Below are 22,345 nucleotides of genomic sequence, written 5' to 3'. Positions count from 1 at the left end.
ATTCTTTGTTTGTAATGGTACAAGAGGGCCCTTGTGCTCTTAGAATAGTTATTTCTAGACTCCAATTCCCTTAGGATAGTTTCCTCTCTAAGTGTCCCTTCCACTTTACTTTTTTTTTTTCAAGAAGTTAACTTGAAATAAAGCATATCAAAGAATCAAATAAACGGAAAAGAAATGCCTAACATAAAGAACGTGAAGTTTAAACTCTACTGTCGGGGGAGAAATTAAAATGTGAGTGACGTGTGGTAGCTTTGTTGTTTCTTTTGACAACCCAAGCCCAAGTTTATCAAGAATAAGAACTAGGAACCAACATTTAGTAAGTGCGTATCAGAATCAAGACTCTTCTAAATGCTTTTTGTAGATTAGCTCTTGCCATTTTCATATGAATTCTATTGTCTTAGATGCTCTTATTATTATTCCCATTTTCCAGACAAAGAAAGTGAGTCAGAGAGGTCAAATAACTCACTCAAGAGTATGCACTCAATTCAGCTGTCTGGCTCATGATCTGAGTTCCTAATCTCTATATTATAGGGTCTCCACTAATAGCAAAATGATGAACCGCTTTGGTCATGGTCTGGTTCTGCTGGGGTTACCTTTAGACTTTTTCAGCGTGCAAATATAGAAAAGTAATGAATGCCTGGATAGTAAGCGACATCTGAGGGTGCTACAGGTGACTCCTGCCCTGGCTGGGAATTAATTCAACGCTGCCCAGGGCATCTTTCCCACCCAGGAGCTCTCCTGAGATTGCGCCTCTACTCCCGAACTACCTCCTCTATTCAAGGTCTGACGCAGTCTCCTCTTTCCAGGCTGGGAAGCTCTATGAGCAGAGGTAGGAAACCTCGCTCATCTTCATCCAAGCACTTCACTCAGGGCTGGTGACACAGTAGGTATTCAGTAAATGCTAATTCAATCATAAAGTTAGCTTAGGAGCAATCAGATAATCAAGAAATAAGGTTTCCATTCTATTGTAGAATGACTGAGGAGACATGGGTATTCAGTCTAAAGGAGAGAAGCAGGGACGCCTGGGTGGCTTAGTTGGTTCAGTATCCAACTTCGGCCAGGTCATGATCTCTTGTGAGTTCGAGCCCCACGTTGGGCTCTGTGCTGACAGCTCAGAGCCTGGAACCTGCTTCAGATTCTGTCTCCCTCTCTCTGCCCCTCCCTTGCTCATGCTGTCTCTCTCTCTCTCTCCCTCTCTCTTTCTAAGAATAAACATTAAAAAAAATAAAGAAGAGAAGCAAATGGGGGTCTTGAAAACTGTCTTCAAAAGGTTCGTCATGAGGGGGCACCTGGGTGGCTCAGTTGGTAAAGCTTCCAACTTTGGCTCATGTTTGTGGTTTTGAGCCCCACGTCGGGCTTTGTGCTGACAGCTCAGAGCCTGAAGCCTGCTTCTGTTTCTGTGTCTCCCTCTCTCTCTCCCCCCCACCCCCCACTCAAACTCTGTCTCTTTCTCTCTCTCAAAAATAAACAAACATTAAAAAAAACACACAATACATTAAAAAAAGAAGAAGGATTGTTCTGAGCACAAGTTCTCCATGAGGCAAACTGGGACCCATGTCTAGAATTCATACAGAAACTCATTGTAACATCTGAATTATAATTATTAAGTATGATGTTATTTTACAGTAGAACTAGACACATTATAGATGCTCAAGGAATATCACCCGAATAAAATACTATCAAAATTACTTGATAGTATAAAAAATTACTTCATAATTTCGATGTTGTTAAGTACAACTTGTTTCCAATGCTGAATGCTACACATACTTTATGAGATGACCATGTGAGGCAGGTACAATTATCAGTCTGATTTTACAGATGGATAAATGTAGGACTTCAGGAAGCTACGTAACACGCAAGATGACAGAGGAAATGGAAGGCTTTGGATAGGAACCCAGATATGAGCACAAATCCCCAAGTCTTAACCATTGTGTTTTCCTGTTTGTCTTGTGAGCTAGTGCATATCCTTCTTTAGAGGCTTTCAAGAAGATGCACGACTGATTCTATGTGTGTATGCGGGGGAAACGGAAGATATATAAGGGAAGGCTAATGCACAGAGTACTCGGTTGGCTCAGATGACTTCAAAGGTCCTCACTATTGGAGAAAAATTTTTTAAATGATTTATAAAAAAAAATCATATTAACTTTATAGTCTTCCTGAGTGCGCCCGGATACCACTCGACACCACTGGCAAAATGACCACCTTCATCAAGCAAAGTTCCTTTGGGCTGATTGGGCCATTGCTAATAATTGCAGCGAGGGCATTGAAAACATTGTAAACATACCCATGTTTCCGAGTATATTTATACATTCCACAGTGCAAGCTCTCCCAAGTGTTTTGCTCACATTCATCCCAGGATTTCGACTGCTGACAAGGGTAGCCCTCCTCACAAGAGGCACAAAGTTGGAAGCAGAAGGGTTCCGACTGATGCCAACTAAGCGCTCCAAGAGGGTGGGGAGACTGTGGCATGGAAACATCTGTCAAGATGGCAGAACATCCAGATCTTTCAAAAACGGGGGCGGGGGGGTGAGTTTAAATGGGGAGGAAGTTAACAAAGACTGAGGATCCTAGAAAAGACTTTGGGGTTTCAAGGGGGGTTGTCACCCCTCAGGACTTCAGGTAAGTGAACTGAAAGAAGTGAAACAAGATGGAAAAGAAAAGAAAATGCTACCTATAAAACTTGAGTGTACTATAGTAAACTAGTTTGGTGTAAATAAGCAAGGGCTATCATATTCCCTGGCCATGGGGATTTATTTATAGGAACCTACGCTCTAAAAAGATTTTCTATTGTGGTAAAAATTCCTATAACATAAAATTTAGCATCTTGCCCATTTTGAAGTGTATAGCCCGGGAACGCTAAGTCTATTCACATCATTGTGAAACAGATCTCGAGGACTTCTTCATCTTACAAATACCAAACTCTGTACCCATCAGAGAAGAACTCCTCTCACATCCCTCTCTCCTATGGAAATTAGCCTTTCAAATATAGGTTATTCAAGAATATGATAGCCCCGTGGCATTGATCTCAGAGGAAACAAAATAAGATTGGACAAGGCATTCCAAAGCCAATTGAAGAGTCTTGTCTCTGACACACCCAAGCTATGGAAATCTGTGCAAGACCAGAGAACCTTTCCTAATCCTAAAAACGAGGGTAATGATACGACCCCCAACTTGACTCACAGAATTACTGCAAGGACTAGAGTCACAGAATTAGTACAAGGACTAAATAAGATCTACAGTAAGGCTTTGCTAAGTGGTAACATAAGCCACCACTCTAAGGAGTGAAAAAAAAAAAAAAAAACAAGACAGGCAAGGCTCCAAATTATAGAGAGAAGGAAATTTAATAAACCACTGCTTTATTAACTAAAATTGAATAGATTTAGATGAAGAAAGGCAACTCAAACGTCAGTCTATCATCTGTGAATAGTAAGGTACCACCTTTTACTTTAAAAGGTGCATTCATTTGTCATGCCCAGGAGAATGCTACTGTAAATAGTATACTCCATAGTATTGCCCCTGGCAGCGGGCACTATGTTGGTCACTAGATGTCCAGGGGAAGCCTGTTGTCCAAGTGACAGTGGACTTGGATGCCAGGGAACGTGGAGCTTTATCATGGGGTTACTGATAAACCCACGAGAAATTCTTAATTTCTGGTGTCAAAGTCACTTATTTGTGATCCTGAGACAATTCCTTGGTTTAGTATTAATAAATTTCTCAATCAGCCACTTGCAGAAATAAACCAAAAGCTCAGGAAAAAAGGAGAGAACACTGGCAATAACTCAAGATATTCTTTAAAAAAAAAGTCATCAATACCGTATTTGCCATCTGCAAAGCAGGATCCATCAAGCCCAGGATTTCTTCATTATAACTTGATTCTAGGCTAATGATGTCATCAATTACATCATCCATCTGTAGGAAAAAAAGGGCAATGGAAGAGACAAATATAAGCAAAAACTGTACAAAGCAACCCAAAGAGAGATCCATGATTCTCTTCTTACCCTCAACACTGAATGCTCTTCACTTAGATTTCTAAGTTACCATCCCTTCTTGCCAAACAGGAACATCACTGAAGGTCACTGACACTAACCGGTGATAAGGATGACATCTGTAACCAGTGCTTAGTGAGGGATTACTAGGTGCCAGGCACTGGGCTCAGGGCTTTGGACGGGTTCAATCATTTCCCCCTCACAGTAGCCCCATCAGCGTAGGGGCTACGAGTATATCCATTCTCCAGGTGAGATGAAGGAGAAGCACCTTCCCCAATGAAGAAGAGTTCGAGCCACAACTTGAACCCATTCTCTCAAGCGCTATGCTCAACTGCCACTCCTAGACAGGAAAGCTGGACTGGGAAACCTCATCTTGAAAGACAGCTGCGATTTCCTTTTTTTCTCTAAGGACTATACCCCATAGCCTTTGTAGACCCTCCTTGAAGTAAGAAAACACGGGCGGTCACTCAGACCTTTGCTCTCCTACGGACTGGTGTGGGGGGGGGGGTCACTGTGGCTCTCAGGCTACTGGCGAACCCTGCACTGATCTTTACAGTGACTTATATAAACTAAGCGTCTCCTTGTGTGGCTGCCAATGTGCACGGGGCTCCCCCAGGAGTACACCAGGACGGGGTTATCATTACAGTGGTGGAGCTGACAGTCCCTCTAGATCAATTTTATTCCTCAAGTACCAAAACATCAGTTATGATAATAAACAACAGTGATTACATGTGCCTTGCAGCAGTTGCAAAGACAAGGCTGTGAGAACATTTCGTTGTAAACACCTTATGTATTTGAGCTGGGTATGTGCCTGCGTGTCTGCGAGCATGCACTCAGGCTTGAATCTCAATAATGCTTCGCAAGTACACAGTGAGGTCTCAGAGCTCAGAGGAATGCTCTTCATGTCTTTTTGTCATTTCCAATGAAAGGGGACAGGCCCCAATGTCACAGGGCTTATTGGAATCCTCATTCTCCCGCTTTCTGTAGTAAGGGCAACACCCTCAATTTTTAAAGGCCTCAACAGGCCAATCTGGAAAATGGGGTTAATAATACTCCTTGTCTTATTAGATTCTTGTGAGATCTCAGGATAAAGCATAAAAAGTGGCTCAGAGTGCCATGGATATAGTAAACACCCAAAAAATGAGAGTTATTAAGTGACCTCTGACAACGATAATTTCGGGTTGAATAACGTCCAGCACATTGTTTAGTTTCATTTCTAGATTGACCAGTTAGGTTTGTTTGCTTCTACGGGATGATTTTCTGATTGAGTTGAACAGTCAAATGGGCCAGGGGACTTATGCACAACTTCTCCTTGTAAATTTTTAGGGAAATAAAATTAGTGGGTTTTACTGATAGAATAAATAGAATTTTTATTTTTAATAAAATAGAATAGATAGAATTTTTTAAATCGTTTCTTTTTCTGATTTAAAAAACACTAAAGCAAGTTAATAATTGGAAATACAGAAAAGTAAACAATTTTTCATTGCTTATTCTTCTTTCTCTTATATATCTATACACACACTGTAAAATATATAAATATGTTAATAAATGTTTGTGGTGTTATTTATACATCTATTAAACAGGATGTCACAGAAGAATCTCTAATCACTTGCAAAAAATCCATGAAATATTATTAAATAAATTTCAAATGCATGTTTCATGAGAGTCCATTTTGTAAAACAATATGTAGACCTTTCTCCCTCTCTCTCTCTCTCTCTCTCTCTCTCACACACACACACACACACACACACACAAACACGCATATCTTGGTTTTATTAATAGCCTATTGAAGTTGATATCCTACAAATTTGTGTAACACATTGATGACAGTACCTAAATGAGTACAGCATTTTACATTTTATGTCTCACAATTTATGGATTTCAAGCACTTTTTAATCACTTAAAGCAACTTAGGGAAAATGTATTTTAAGTTTAATTTCATTTAGTTATTTAATCATGCGCCACAATGAGGAAAATGGCCTTGCTCATAGCTTTCTCCATTTAAAAAAAAAAAAAAAATCAATGAGGGGAAAAAAACCCTGAAGTCATCAGGAAGGCGTGATGAGCCACAAATATAGATTCTCATTACAAAGTGTTACATCCTTGGGCTGCCGAGTCATTCAGTACCTGCATGCATGACGCTCGTGAATGTGTGTTCATAGTTGGGCATTCGCTTTCCGCCCTGTTTTGCTCTTCAAACTTATAAAATCCCTGTAAAAACACAAGCAAAATCAGCCCATGACTTGGATTTGCAAATGGCTTTTCAATGACATGTTCACACGAGGCTGATGGCGCAGCAACAAGATGAAATAATAAGCTTTCAAACAAAGTAAAAGTGACCAAGAAATAAAATAGTGCACAAAGAACTTCCATCAAATCAGCTTGATAGATGACAAATATGGACAGAGAAAAATAAGACATTTGGTTTGGGCCCAGGGGAAAAAAGACTGAGTCCCTCTAGAAACTAGAATACAGAAACTTCAGAAAAGTCACCTCTGAAATCACATGAACATTTCAGAGTACTGTAAAACTCCATTAAAATGAGGCTTATCATCTCGTAATTTGGAAATAATAGGCATTGAATCACAACTCTCCTCTCAGGTATTTTTATGCTTCAAATTTTGATGCAACAATTAGCTTGAGGTGTGTTTTGAATCTTGTCTCCAATCCAGCCTTTACAAAAGCAGATTTCACGGCAGCGGCAATCTTATTATGAAACGGAATTTATCTAGCAATTAAACCTTTGCTTCTCTGTTAAATTCTCATGTGCTACATTATTCAAATCCATCCACGCACATTCTGTGCTTTTTTTTTTTTTTTCCTCTTCAACTCAGGGAGAAATAAAAATACTATTCCAGGCATTCACAACAAGCGGAACTTCTAAACCGCCTGTCCCACACCTTTTCTATTTTTGTTTTTCCTTCTCCACCTTGCCTTCTCCTCTCTCTGCATTTTCACTGCTTTGTAAATGGAAAGGCATTGAAGAGAAGAGAGCGCTCGGCTAACGGAGCGGAAACAGGGTGGGAGAGAAAGTGTCCTCACCTCCACGTCCCACTCGGGAGCGGCCAGGTGTCCCGTCCTGAGCCATAACCCAATAACCCGGTGATGGTGAGAAAGAAGCCGGAGAGCGGCAGCCACGTAGCAGAAACTGGGACAAAGGCCAGTGCGTGTGGCCCCACAGACAGACTAGAGAGTCCACAGTCAAGTGTGGGAATAATATCCAACAGACATTCATTTAGTGTAAGAAGACAGGAGAGGGGAGGAGACATGAATTACCTCTTTTTCACAGTTGGAGTTAAGTGTGAGCATAGCCATGGGGCTGTTGGGTGCGCTGCTCCCCGGCACTGGTGGCATGACATGATCGCCAGGCTGGTTTGGACATGGCAAGCTCAGGACTTGGTTGGCATGTTTATTTGCTAAAGTGGTAGAAAGGTACTGCTTTACCTGCTGCCTTTGGGCTTGCTGTATGTGGTACTTGGTGGGGTTTTCGAGGTGGGTCTGCACCTGAACATAGCCACGGAGGGAAGAGAAGACAGCGCCGTTATTCGTGAGTTTCGGTCGGCTCTTTTCTCAGGCACAAACATGAGACTGGCCAGTCCACCAACAGAATAAATTATTAAGCCCCTGTTTATGTACCAGGCACTGTGCTAATGGATTTTGATATTACTGAAGTTTAAAGTCTAACTCTCAGGATTTGGGGTAATACTTTGCCCTGTTTTATTTCCCTGCTAATTAGCTGCACATCTCTTGGAAACCTTGTGCCCTTCTGCTCATGTCTAAGAATTTAAAATTTGCAACCATCTGTAGGGCAAAACTTTTCCCAACACAACTGGAAGGGCTTACTGAAATCAAAACAATCCAGAAAAAGGAGCATCACAATTTATTTTACTTTCCTTGGCAAAGAGAACAGCTTTCTGTTTAAAAACAACAAAAACCTCCTTAAGAACCAGCTGTAAAACGGTTGTAGAAAATAAACAGAAACATTCTGATGATTAAATCAACTAGTTGTAGATTAATTCCTCCCACTTTCATTTGGACATGATTATTCAACATTTTAATTAAGATCTTGAACTCAACATTAAGCAGTTTCTTTCAAACACCTCACACTTACATGTATGTGTTTTTAAAGGCATGGCTATTAAGGCACCAGGATATTTTTTCTCCTTTCTTATAAACAATACAGGATTAAAAATGGCTTAAAAAAAATCAGTGATAGTCAATTTAAAGTTACTTTTTCCTTGAGAAATACAATTTGATCTTATGAGCTCCGAACAGGAGCTGATGGAGAGAGCACAGCCAGGCACTAGGGGGAAAAAAAAAACCCTACTAATATTTACTTTGTTCAAAACCACATTGAATTACTTCTTATAGTAACAAGCAGTAAATAGCATTAAACTAGCAGACTTGCACTTACTGGAAAGAGTACAATAAAATGAAAAGGTGAATTACTCAATTTATTGCACTGCATTTCAGACACTAAATATGAATAAGAGTAAAGCTCACCTGATAGTGATTATATTCTAGCATTTCCAGCATAACAACGCTTTAGGTGGCCCCAATCCAAAGAGAAATGGTAGGCTATTCACTCCCTCTACTTTCTGTAATGCCGATTCGAAGACTGACTGGCATAGAGAAGGCACTATAAACAAGGTATCCCGAGACACCACCGGAAACTTTATCACAGCAGCCCTGCTTATAATAACCTAAGCTAATTAGTTATGCGTGTAAAAAAAAAAAAAAAACCCATTCGCACAAGGGGCTTTTTTTTTTTCTTTTCTTTTCTTTTTTTTTTTTTTTTTGAAAGCTCAACGAGCTTGGTCTTCAATATTTATATCAATTTTTCCCCCTGGCTTGACGTCATGCTTTTTTCATAACTATAAAAGAACCTTTTTAAGTGATGAGCTATCAAAGTCAAACTCACTGTCAGATCAAGGCCGATTCACTATTCATCTTTAGTTCCAGTAGTATTAATAGACAATGGTATTTCTCTTTCAGCAATAGGTTAAGAGCTAGATGCCCCCTTTGGAGAAGACACTGCCTAAAAGCTACTATTACACACGAGACTTTCTAATGGCCACATAACTCTCTAACTGGCAACTGCAGGAAGAGCGTCTCTGGAGGAGTCTCTGTGCTGCACTTTCAAGTTCAATGGCCTCATCCTATATCCTAGTCTCAGTGTACATCTTATTCTTAGTTGCATGGATATGTAACTCTCCTACTGACTTTAAAATCAGGAAGAAGGGAAACTACCCTAAGCAGAACAGGAAAAACATACACACACACGGGGCTGGATGTATATTTACGTGAAGAGTAAGAAATAAACGTCTCCCCAATTTCACCAAGGTGGGAAGCATGAAAGTGTTTAGCAAAACTCTTATTATAACTCTTAGGGATAGAGAAGAGTAAGAGTTATCATATACATGACCGATGTACTTATATCTTTACTCATTTATTTGCTCCATTATTTACTGTTAGTATGTGCTAAACACCGTGTGAGACACGGAATATACGTTGCGAACAAATAGATCTGACTACCAGCTTCATGAAGCTTGTAGTCTGGGGTGAGACAAAAGAAGAAAAAGGCAAAGAAATAAATACCTAAAAACTGTGATAAATGGTTAATATTAACTGCTGAAATGGGGAGATATTTAAAGCATAAAAATTTGAAATTCAGTAATGCTGTCCAAATGCCCAGGAAAATGGAAGTTCTTTACGTTGACAATCTCAGAGAGTTTTCAAATGACTGATCTAACATGCACACAGAGGTTCACAGAGACATTTTAAGTTTATGAAAGGGTCCAGACACGATAATGATGAGGACAACAGACATTACTAAAATAAACATAAAATGAGGGCAATGCGTGTAATGTGCTTATTTCACTATTACACTTAGACAAAGAAAGGGCTACACATTTAAAAATAAATGTTAATTCACTGGCAGATCCTTATTCTTTAATGAATTAGAATTTTATGCTTTAGTGAGAAAGGAAGCGACCTGCTCTCTATTCAGCATTGCCAGTAAGCTCTTTCCTAATACCCAGGTTGAGGTGATCGGAGTTGAATGTACTCTGTCCCTTCACGGTCAGCGTTATTTTAGTTTCCAAATAAGTTGAGAACAGACTAGCTATACACACTATGCAGGAAGCAGAACATCTCCAACTGTCTCCAAACACTGGAAACAGGTAACATAAATGAGGAACATGAGCTCTAGGGTTAATAGGGAGTAGTGAGGTCTGTGCCTAACTGGAACACACACGTCTCATCTAAAAGAAATGGCTGACATGAAACGTGGTTGACGGTGGCCACATGGGTACATCAATCCAGTCGAGATCTTCCAATTCTGAGATGTAGCTAGGCAATGTAAACTTCTTTTTGAAGTTAAATCTCCCAGGTTAAAAAACTGACATCCAGTTGTTTGACTTTCACACTGCATAAAACAAGTTAAACACATGTGTGGGCTGGACTCAGTCCAGAAGCCACTAGAATGTGGTCTCGGCCTCACACCACCCTTAAGGATAATCTTCCTATCTACATTCCCTGGGGGTGGCCTAGGTTCTGAGGACAAGTTACTGTCGAAATCCAGGCATTTACTTTGCTTCCCTGAGAGACAGCATGCCGAGCAGCACAGTTAAGAATTCGAAACCTGCATTCGAATTGTGGCTTTGCAACTTAACTGTTTAATGACCCTCTGCAAGTCATGAACATTTCCAGGCTCTCATCTCCCCACGTGCTCAATAGGGATGAGAACAGAGCCTGCATGATAGAGGTATTTCCGCATTAAATGAACACACGTCTGACGGGCTTAGAAACATAGCTGAAACATTGCAGTTCTCAAACGTTTTTTGTCTTAAGACTGTTTCAAACCGTTCTAATCGGGAGTATTTATGTGAGTCCTAGCTATCGGTGCTTACCATATTAGGAATTAAAGCAAAAAAATCTTAAAACGCAAGATGACACGCTGCCGTACATTCCACTGGTCTTCAGAACAATGACATTTTAACACACACGAAGCTTTTGTAAAACTCTTCTGTAAAATCGCAAGAGGGGCATGAAAAAAAGGAAAATAATCTAGTATTATGAAGACAGTAGTTGTGACCTGGCAAAATCACTACAAGGGTCCTGGAGTCCCCCAGGGCTCTCTGATCAACTTTGAGACCTGCTGATCTAGAACACAGGTTCACGAGTACCTGAACCCTCGAACCTTCTCACAGCAATATTATGAGGCTCTAAGGTCCTGTGACAATTTTAAAAGCCATATAAACAAAACCATCCTAAATCATAGCTCCTCAGACTTCCCTTTTGTTAATTTTTCAATAGCTAATCAAGCAAGCATACAAATGAAAACATATATGCAGCAGTAAACATCTGTATGACTGCCTGATAATTTTTGCACGCTGGTGAGCTTCAGACTAACCCTCCCCAAGTTAATGAATTTGGAGAGTCAAGTTAGGTATTGCTGAGCATTTGAAGCACAGACCACAGAATAAAGCTAGAATACTTCATACTCTCTCAAAAGATACTCTTTTGTCGATATAAGGGATGTTTCATATAAATAAAGGATGTTAGCTATCACGTTAAAGTGCAAAACTCCAAAGGCTTTGAAATTCTTCTTCCTTTTGTTACTGCTACACTCTTTTTGTGCTTCTTCTGTTCTTCCTTCAGATCCTGCATTGATACCAAGAGAGGTGGAATGGATCACCTTCTAACTGTCACACTTTTGCTGTGCCACTTCCTAGGTGACAATGACAGGTTATTTTCCACCAGTTTCATTTGAAAAAGATCGTGGAGCACATCAGTGTGAGATGGTACCTAGAGAAAACTACCATCTTGACCGACAAAAGAATTCACTGGAGGGAAAGAAACAATTCCCACTGGTCTTCTATTCCCTCTATGATTTGTAAACCAGAATGTAAATAATCAAGTTGAGGGAAGATTCCTGCAATCCTTTTAGTTCATAATCTTTTTTTTTTTTTCAACACGTGCAGATTCAACACACACTTTTTCAACACAAAGTGCAGATTTCTTATTTTATGTTTAGGGAGAAAATGTGCCCTGCTGCTTAGCAAGTTTAAGGAACAGTAAAGGGATTGTAACTCCATCAACTGCTATTCACTACGGCCTCCAAACCACCATTCTTTTACACTGGTTTTTAAAATGACAATTTATAGAGACGGTCAACTAAGCAGTCACCATCCCTGATAAACATGGCAGAACTGACAAAGCTAGCTTTCTTAAATGACTTGGGAGAAGACTTGTCCAGGGTCACATTTGAAAGGCACACGGTTCTTTTCAGTCCCACAATTATACGAATTGTGCCAATTATGCCACGAAAGAGGACTCAAGCCCAAAATACACTTTCTCCAACAGTCATCTATTCTGTACAGTCTGTACAAGGGGATTCTTCACAGAAAATAAACATGAGGATATGAATCCTGACCTAAGAGAGAAAAGAATCAAAATGAGATGCAAACAAGAAGCAAAAACAAAGGCGGCTTCCGTAAAGGAGACAGACATGGGACTAAGGCTGACGAGCCCAAGCCCCTTTCTCTAGCCCGGGAGTCTGCCCACCAGGCCGGCTGGGTCTGCTCCTTATTCTGGTCTGGCCTGTCAACTAAGAACACATTTTACGTTCTTCAATGGTTGGAAAAGAAGCAGAAGAAGAAGATTTCATGATACATGAAAATGATATGAAATCCAAATTTCAGTGTCCATAAATAAAGTTTTCTTGGCACACAGCCATGCCCATTCATTTGCATATTGCCCATGGCTGCTTTCACACCGCAGTGGCAGAGATGAGTAGTCACAACAGAGCCTGCCTGGCCCCCAAACCCTAAAATACCTACTCTCTGGATTTTTACGGAAAATGCCAACCTCTGCTCTGTTAAGAAAGTTTCATCTAACTGGAATTCAGCTTTTCTGATGAAATACAAGTTTTAAGAAGGAAAGAACGAGGGGACTTTTGAAATATAGTACATGTATATACAATTTTGCAGTGGCTTCTCCAAATATCGTCTAAACTGGGCAAGCAGCCGGGTAGGAACACCGGGTGCACTCAATGATTCCCCATTTTAAAGACAGACAGAAACTCTGAAAAGAAGGTTGTAAGACCTGCCAAGGCTGGACATTCAACCAAGGTCTTCCGCATTCTGTCGCCAGGGGCAAACCATACAAACACCCTTGGCTGTTGATGAATTTTAATCTAGGGCTTTAACTGAGCTAACAGGGGAAGATAAAACAATGTAAACCCACACGCACTCACATACTCTGTGTGTACACGCTCAAATATGTACGAATTTATATCCAGTTTCTCTGGCCTCTATACGTTCACACCACTTCCCATCACATCACTTTGCAGGATCTAGGCTTCTGAATTCAGAGAAATGAGTTAGAATTGTGTACAAAAGGTTGGGGTGCCTGGGTGGCCCAGTCGGTTAAGCGTCTAACTTCGGCTCAGGTCGTGATCTCACAGTTTGTGGATTCACGCCCCGCGTTGGGCTCTGTGCTGACAGCTCAGAGCCTGGAGCCCGCTTCGGATTCTGTGTCTCCCTCTCTCTCTGCCCTTCCCCGCTCACACTCTGTCTCTCTCTCCTTCAAAAATAAATACACGTTAAAAAAAAAAAGTTTTTAAAGAAATGTGTACAAAAGGAGAGGACAGCAAATCTATTTTTCTAAAATGTTGATGTTTTAATAGAATAAACTAGACCAACTTTACCAAAAATGCCTAACAGGTCTTCCTCCCTTAGCTGATGACCTATAAAACAGTATGCTTATTATAAACCACAAGGTAGGCATGCTTTGGGGTTAGGACAAACAATATTTAGTAGCCCCAGGGGAAAAAATAGAGTATTTATAAGTAAACTCCTACTATATACATTGTTTTTTCTTCCCTCCCAGACTAAAACATGCCAAAGGTCTGAGTATAAAAAGAACATCAAGTTTTTATCTCAGCCAAATAGAAATATGAGATTTAAGACTGGTAGCCAACTGTCTGCAGAGTATTTATAATCCCAAAATAAAAACACAACTTTTAGAATCAAAGTCCTATGAGAGAAGCAGCAAAGCCCAATAAACTTAATCTATTACTCACCTTCATACAAAACTATGCATTTACAGGTCCTGTACTATAAAGATTGTATCAGCCATTATGCATGGATATGTCATACTAAATACCAAATTTTAAAACGTATACTGAACAGAATTAACATTCATTCACTCAAAAATCTCTACCCTGTAACCAGACACTGTGCATTTTATATTCACTCCAAGCTGAGGCCATTTAAAAATAAAACTAAGAAGTCACTTGCATAACCACATTAAATATTCTTGAAAGCCTCTTCATGCAATCTTTATAAAAAAAAAATCAGGGCGCCTGGGTGGCTCAGTCAGTTGAGCGTCTGACTTCAGCTCAGGGTCATGATCTCACAGCTCGTGAGTTCAAGCCCCACGTTGGGCTCTGTGCTGACAGCTTGGAGCCTGGAGCCTGCTTCCGATTCTGTCTCCTTCTCTCTCTGACCCTAACCCACTTGCATTCCGTCTCTGTCTCTCTCAAAAATAAACATTAAAAAAATTTTTTTTAAAGATTTAAAAAATAATAAGAAAAAAAAAATAAAAATCATATGATGGCAACTGATTGAATACAGAAACAACTACAGAAGAAACCTTATGTTGATAGTTTTAACCTTTTATTTTGGGTCATTGCTGTCTGAGACTATACCCAATTGCCTTTGTGCTGTATACAGAAAGAACTAAATATAGGTTTGAGTGCAAACCTTAACGTGTACATAAATCACCCGGGATCTTGTTAAATGCAGTGTGACTCTGTAGGTCTGGGGTGGGACCCAAGATCCTGCATTTATAATAAGCTCCCAGGGGATGCCCACCCTACTGGTCCACGGACTATGCTACATACACCTGGAGTGCAAGGCTGTGATACGTGCTCACCTGGACTTCTGCTCCCAGGAAAGTTACATGTTCATGATTCATTCAATACATATTGCTTGAGTACCAACCAGATCCCAGACAACTGCCCTACTCTTACACAGGCTGTTCAGGGGAGGTTCTGGAGAGAAGGCGACAGTTAAGCACAGGCCTGAAGTTGGGGAGGAGATGAACGAGGCAGATTGGTGGGAAGAACATCCCAGCAAAGTGCAAAAGTCCTCAGGTATGAACAAGCCGGGCCTGCTCAAGGAACAGCAAGAGGCTCTTAATATACCTACTTCACTTGGCTTCTAATCTACCACCTGCATCTGGTTTTCCTCTTACCTCTTTTCTTTTAAATGTTCATTTTTGAGAGAGAGAGAGAGAGAGAGAGAGAGAGAGAGCGAGCATGCACAAGTGGGGGAGGAGCAGAGACAGAGGGAGACAGAGGATCCCAAGTTGGCTATGTGCTGACAGCAGAGAGTCTGACGCAGGGCTCAACTCACAAACCCTGAGCCCAAGTTGGATGTTTAACTGAGCCACCCAGGCACCCCTCCTCTTACCTCTTGTAATATTTCTTTTTAGTCTCCTTGGCCGGTTCTGTCTTCTCTTAAGCATCAGAGTGTCTCAATGCTCAGAGCTTGATTTTCTCTATGGAAATGCACAGCCCTGGTGATCTATATCAGTCTCCAGGTGTCCCTGAACTCCAGATTCACCTCCACCTGCCTACCCCACAGCCCCATCCGGAAGACTGAAGACATCTCAAACCTCACATGGTCATCATCCCCTCCAAACCAGCTCCTCCACCTTAGTAGATGGCAACTCTATCCTTCTAGAGTTGAAAACTCTATCCTTTAGGTTGAAACATAGGAAATTACCTTTTTGTCCCCTGTAGATCAAAAAAGTGGCCTTCATATGGTTCAATCTAGTTGTTCATTCAAAAACCTTGGTCATCTTTGACCCTGTTCTTCACACCCTCTATCCAATCTATAAAGAAGTACTGGCTCCCAGGGCACCTGGGTGGCTCAGTCAGTTAAGCATGTGACTCTTGGTGTGGGCTCAGGTCCTGATCCCACAGTTCATGGGTTCAAGCCCCGCATCAGGCTCTGCACTGACAGTGCAGAGCCTGCTTGGGATTCTCTCTGTGCCCCTACCCCGCTCTATCATACACTCTCTTTCTCTCAAAATAAATAAATAAATAAATAAATAAATAAATAAATAAACAAACAAACAAACAAACTTAAAAAAAAAAAGAAGCATTGGCTCCTTTCTCAGAATATATCCAGAATTTAATTGATTTTCACCGTGTGTATTGTTACCATCTGATCCACGCCATCATCATTTCTCACTTGGAGTAGTGAGAGTCTCTTCTGGCTTCTGTCTATGCCCTCTTTTAGTCTATGTTGAAGACACTGATTAGAGTGATCCTTGTAAAATATGTCAGATCATGTCACTACCCTGGGGGTGGGGGGAAACAACTCTGGAATGGCTCCCTATTTATCTCTTGAGGGGAAAAAAAATGTTCTTACAATGGCCTACAAGTCCTTAACCAGTGCCATTCATTGTACTTGTTAGAAATTCAGTCTTGGGTCCCACCCCACACCTAATGAGTGTGACTCTTTCAGTGCGGACCAGAAATCCATGTTTTAACAAGCTAACCAGGCAGATTCTTATGCACATCAAAGTCTGAAGATCTCTGCCCACTCCACCCTGGAATCATGACCTGTCTGCTCTTGTCTCCCACAACCATCCTAAGGGTTTATTTAAATTCTCAACCCATACCCTGCCAGTGCTCCTGACCCCCGTACCCAGCTCTACTTTGTGCAGAACATGGCCTGGCACACAGTAGGGACTCAACAAGTATCTGGTCAATCGGTGAATGAATGGAGCCCATGGACGTTGGGGGGAAGAGGTGCTAAGGGCAAGGAGTCATATTGTGTAGGGCACCGTAGTATCTGGAGGCTAGGATTCTGACAGCCTCCAGAAATGTCCTGAGGAAATGGAGAAGTGACAAGTGCTGGCTCTTCCTAATTCAGAAAGCTCTGGAGGAACTATGTCTCCAGGCCAGCATGTGATTCAGAGTCTGCCTCCCTACTCTGAGAGATAAAGTTAAAGCTCCCTTTTCTGTTCAGCATCTTCCCTGAGACTGCCAATTCTTATAGCTCTCATCTATGAGGCCTGGGGTCCTGAGAGTCTAGGAGAAATGGCCATGAGCCTGGATACCTGCCTCCATGTCTAAACTATAGACCCCACAATGAGTCACCATGAAAACAGAGGTCCCCAAACAGGTCACCCATGGGCACAGTCCACAGGTATGGCAAACCATTCTGTGCAGTCGGTTAATTAAAAGTTAGGAATTTTCAACCAAGTTTTGGATCTCTAGTTTCTCTGGATCAATCAGGAGATCTAGCGATGCTAAAGCACACGGGCCAGCACTGGACAGAGTTGAGTGGCAGCTTCCCTCTTGGGATGAGCTACGGGCTCTTCATTTGGCCACCATTCCACCACTCCTTGTACCCACACTGATGTGTGGCCTGCTCCACTCACTCATCTACCTGACTTCTGAAGGCACATGAACTGTGAGCCCTTTAAACACTTCACATTCCTGGGCGTTGTTCCAAATCAGATGGAATGGGTGGCATACGTGTGCTTACAGAGCCACATTAAATGAACAATCTTAAATGATGTGGGAGAGAATAAAAAGTGAATTGGTATAACCTTAATACATAAAATAAAATGATGTAAACTTTTAAAAGGTACATGCACATCCATCCAGTAATTAAACAATCAAGCACTTTTCTACAGAAATCAACAGATATAAGCAAGATTTAAGATTAGGTACAATGGATGTAACGTCCATCAGAGCATTAACCATCATGGGAATGGTCAAATTACTACCTTAAAGCCCAATAGTCTGTGACTGCTTTTGAGTTACAACAGTACTATGGCACAATTGAGCAACAGACCTTATATCTCCCAAAACCTAGAATATTTCATCTGTGGTCCTTTATAGGAAGTTTGCCAACCTTACATCTAGTAAAACAAACAAACCAACAAGTAAAAGAAAACAAAAATCTAATAGCAGGCAATGGATTAAATTAATTACAAGGCCGCCACCTACGTTCAGGGTTCCCCAGACCTTGGCCCTGTTGACCCAACGGCCAGACACTTCTCTGTTACAGGGCTGTCCTGTGCACTGTAGGACAATCAGCAGCATCCTTGGCCTCTACCCAATAGATGCCAGCAGCGCCTTCCCCGCAACACCCGTGGTGACAAGCAAATATGTCATCAGACTTTCCAGACATCCTCTGGGGGGGCAAAACTGCCCCCAGTCGAGAACCACTGCACACAGATGGATACAATGCAGTCATTAAAATCCCTGCTTTACAAACCTATTTAATTAGAGGGGACGCTCAGAATGGCAAAGCAACTTAGAAACGCTACATACACCGTGATCCTACACCGGCTTCAAAATATTACTTATACATCTGCAGAGGCAAAAAAAGACCAATTACCGATCATTCACCAAACTTAACAATAACTGTTCTGAGGTGATGAAATTGTAGGGAACTTTTACTTTATTGGTTCCTCCCCCCCCCCCCCCATATTTTCTATATCATCTACATGACGCTAATTTTGTAATTAAGAAAAAAAACCTACAGATTCCACAGAAACTCAATTCTGTGGGTCTGGACAAATAAAGATATATTCAGGCAGAATCCCTCTCCTGAAAACTTTGCAAACAATAAATAAACCCACAAAGCTGTTATATAAGGAATGAAATCTGCCTCATTCCAATTTTTCCTTTAAATACTTGATCAGATTAAGAGGACCCCGTTATTTATGACAGTTTTAGTCCAACATTCAAGCCCAGACCGTTTGAGTTTGTATGATATTTGACATATTTTTATGGTTTTGTAAAGGGCTGCGATTACGTGGTTCAATGGTCCCCTAATAATAGCCCATTGTAAGGACCGTCCACTTCTCCCCCTCCCAATGGGAGTTGTGAGAGCAGCATTCCACGTGCTAGAACTTTTCCATCTGCCCCAGTTTAGCACTGCCTCAGAACTGCAGACGCCTTTTTGTTTTAGTATTTCCCCCCCAAAATGCCCCCATTGTTTGCAGTTTATCGGGTATTAGAGATCATTATGGCACAGGCAGCAAAACTCCTTTTCATAAGGGCCGGCGCTCCTAAGAAACTGGCAGTGGTCAAGTTTGTCAGAGATGAAAACATTGCCCTGGGCTTAAGCAAAAGGTCAGTCAGAAATGAGAGCTGAAGGCTGCCGGTTTGAAGGTCAAGTCCACACGGGCTGAAAACTGGCAAAAAGTTGCCGCCTCGTAATAACACAGACTTCAGGGTCCGTATCATGAGACTCGACGGGTCTCCCGGTTTTTGAGGAGGTGCATTGTCTTGGGTAATTCCTGAAACTTGTTGCCTAGATTATGGGATGATGAAAACCCAGGTTGAAACGAACAACCCCCCCGCAGGAGCTCTCTCGAGCATGCTGGGCCCTGTGCTGAGCGCTTTGCAGGCCCCCCCTTTACCAACTTCACTTAACCAGCAGGTACACAGGTACTGAGTGTATGGAGAGCAGCAACTACATCTGGGCTCCTGGACCCACGAAAGAGCCTGTTTAAATTGGGGAAGCACAGACAAACGGGAAGGAAACAAATCAACAAAGAAAGGATTTCATACATTGACTCAGTGCAATGCAAACAATAAAACAAAGTTATTTTGGAGTTATTTGGAGCAAACAATAAAACAAAGTTTCCGTGGTGCCGACATTCCAACTGAAGAAGACTGAGGGATATGAAGAAGCCAGGGATGTGGAGAACCCAGCAAGCTGGGACCCCGAGGTGGGAAGCAGCTTGGCAGATGGGAGAAACAAGAACGTCGGTAACAATAATCAGGGCGGTGCTATGATCAGGCAGGCCGGTCAGCGTGTGAACTGCGACAGCCAGCCGTGGCCAGGTGTATGAGGCCTTGTAGGCTCTGTAAGGAATGTGAGTTTTCTTCTCTGCTACTTAGAAGAATCCTTTCTTTGGAAGGTTCTAAGCAGAGAAGTGACAAGATCTGACGAACGTTCGTAACACATCACTCTGGGGCTGATGTAGAGAGAAGCTAGGAACGGACACAGGGGAAACAGTTCGGAGGCTCCTGTGGCCACGTTTATGAGAAATGATGATGCCTTGGCCTCAAATATTAAGATGCAGTTGCATGGGAGACACGTGTTACTGGATCTTTTCTTTGGTTTCTCCTGGGCTTACATCAAATTTAAGAACAGCACGTCTATTAATGAACTAACAAAAGCAGAAAATATCTTGCACAATGCTCTGAAAAGTCTCACACCAGCATCAAGAAGTTATTATCAACAATGCATACATCATAAAGTATCCCATATAGACTTGGGGCCCATAAGCTAAGTGTATGGCCAGCTGTCAGAGTACAGTGGAGAGAACTGATCTAGTACTGTTGATATTGAGCTGGGAAAAAAAAAAATATTTAGCTGGAATTTCAGATAGACCTGAGTTAAAATCCTAGCCAAGTGGCTTAGATGCTCTGAATCTTAGTTTTCTATTTGCAAAGGTGGGATCATGGATACCCACCGGGTAGTTGCTAAGATTGATTAGTTTAAGTGACGAAATGCCCAAAAAATGCCTAGCACATAAGAAATCCTCAATAAATAAATAAATAAATACTGTTCTCTATTATCGTTAGCCCTGGAATTTTTGCTTTCACATTCAAGTTGACCAGTGTTAGGTCATTTAGATGATACATCTCAAAAAAAAAAAAAAAAAAAAAAAAAAGTAAAGGACACCTTGAAGGAGTAGAGAGGGCAGAGGAGAGCGGGGCTGGAGAGGATGTTCGGCCTCCTCCAGGCATCCTTTTCTCTTCTCTTTAGCTGACTCAGGTATCACAGATACTATGGATAAAAGTGGGTAAAAAACAATCTTAGTGCCTGGAGGCACTTGCTGGCAGGGGGTGTCTTCTGGAAGGCTTTTGTGAAATTCTCTCTCTCACTTCCAAAGGAGCTAACCCAGGCACTGATTCTTAAACGGGGCTTCAGGGAACCTGGACACTCCTGAAAAGTGCATGCAAACCTTCTGAGGATGCATTTTTCCTAGGTCTCACAAAAGAAAACAGTTGAAGAAGAAATTCTGTCTAGAATTTACAAGTGAGAGGGAGGTATGCACATGAAACAAGTTGAGCCCTGAGTTGTCACTGTTCAAGCTTGGTGATGAGGACTTGGGGGGCTCATTATATTATTCTCCCTGCTTTTATATGAGTTTGAAACAATCTATACACACTCACATACAGCATACATATTTATGTATTAGATATTTTCTTTATATTCATTTTTATCTTTCCTATAAGAAGGCAAGTCTGATGGCAACACATTTACTAAGCAAGCAGGTGGTTAATCCATCAACCTACCATAAGCATAAATGTCTGCTTTTTTGCTTGTTATTCTGGACTTATGCCTGAACTTGCTTCTCAAAGAACTGATTTTATGTTTTGTGAACCGATTATGGATTCGATATGGTCCACGCCATTCCTCTGTGGTGGTGTCAGCCTGACCAACTCGCAGAGACACATTTTATTCACAAAGTAATTTGGGTCCCATGGAGTGTTCTCACCAATCAAAGCAGGAATGTATATTTTAGCCATGAATGAAACATTTTTTATTTGTGCAGAGGGTATAAAAGTGAACTCATATTGACCTTTTCAGATCAAAAGCAGAAATACCTCTTTCAAACAAAATGGCCAATGATCTACATTTATGTCATATAAAAAAAACACAAGCAACTGAAGCTTAAGTTTATAAAGACTTTTTTTTTTAAGTGCGCTGTCAGCACAGAGCCTGATGTGGGGCTTGATCACACGGACTGTGAGATCGTGACCTGAGCCAAAATCTAAGAATCAGACGCTTAACCAACTGAGCCACCCAGGCACCCCATAAATATATTTAGGAGGAGTTTTGTTTTTATCCACTAAAAACACTTGCAAAAAAAATGACTCATCACACTGTTCAAAGCAAACTCTCAGAGGGATTTTAAATATGTTATAAATACATACAAATTTATAAGGGTAAGACATGCTACTGCAAAACCAAAAAATGGGATAGTCCCATTTGGATTTTTGTGTGTGACAAAAACAATGGATAAAAGGAGTAAAGATGAAAAAGACAAAATACTTCTTTGGGGAAGAAAGGTGAGAATTCTAAGAGATGTAAGAAAATGGGAATATACTGGGATTTCTTATAATAAGGATAAAGAATTAAAAAGTGGAAATGAAGTAATTACTAGCACTTACTATGTGCCAGGTAGTTCTAAAAGTTTTCAATGGACGTGGTCATGTCATCTTCACTACGACTCTAAGAGGTAGGAGCTATCATTACTCCCATTTAAGGGATGAGAAAACTGAGGCTTGCTCCCAGCCA

At 41.2% G+C, this 22,345-nt stretch overlaps 1 protein-coding gene across 9 annotated transcripts in view; it reads right to left on the bottom strand.

Annotated features, from left to right (window-relative positions):
* Positions 1-22,345, bottom strand: part of MITF (melanocyte inducing transcription factor) — a 223,260-nt gene that overhangs the window by 26,522 nt on the left and 174,393 nt on the right. For 7 of the 9 annotated variants that reach the window (XM_060633734.3, XM_060633735.3, XM_060633736.3 and 4 more), the window contains exons 3-5: positions 7,263-7,490; positions 6,114-6,197; positions 3,814-3,909 (exon numbers count right to left, since the gene is read on the bottom strand). In XM_060633734.3, coding sequence (XP_060489717.1) covers positions 3,814-3,909; positions 6,114-6,197; positions 7,263-7,490 — 408 coding nt within the window. Of the gene's footprint in view, positions 1-3,813; positions 3,910-6,113; positions 6,198-7,262; positions 7,491-8,489; positions 11,177-22,345 lie in introns of those variants that run through there. The other 2 variants (XM_060633745.3, XM_060633746.3) reach the window with 2 other exon arrangements.

The sequence above is a fragment of the Panthera onca genome, chromosome A2, assembly GCF_046562875.1.
Source record: "Panthera onca isolate mPanOnc1 chromosome A2, mPanOnc1 haplotype 2, whole genome shotgun sequence".
NCBI classification, from domain to species: domain Eukaryota; kingdom Metazoa; phylum Chordata; class Mammalia; order Carnivora; family Felidae; genus Panthera; species Panthera onca.
This window is presented reverse-complemented; position numbering and strand designations above follow the sequence as displayed.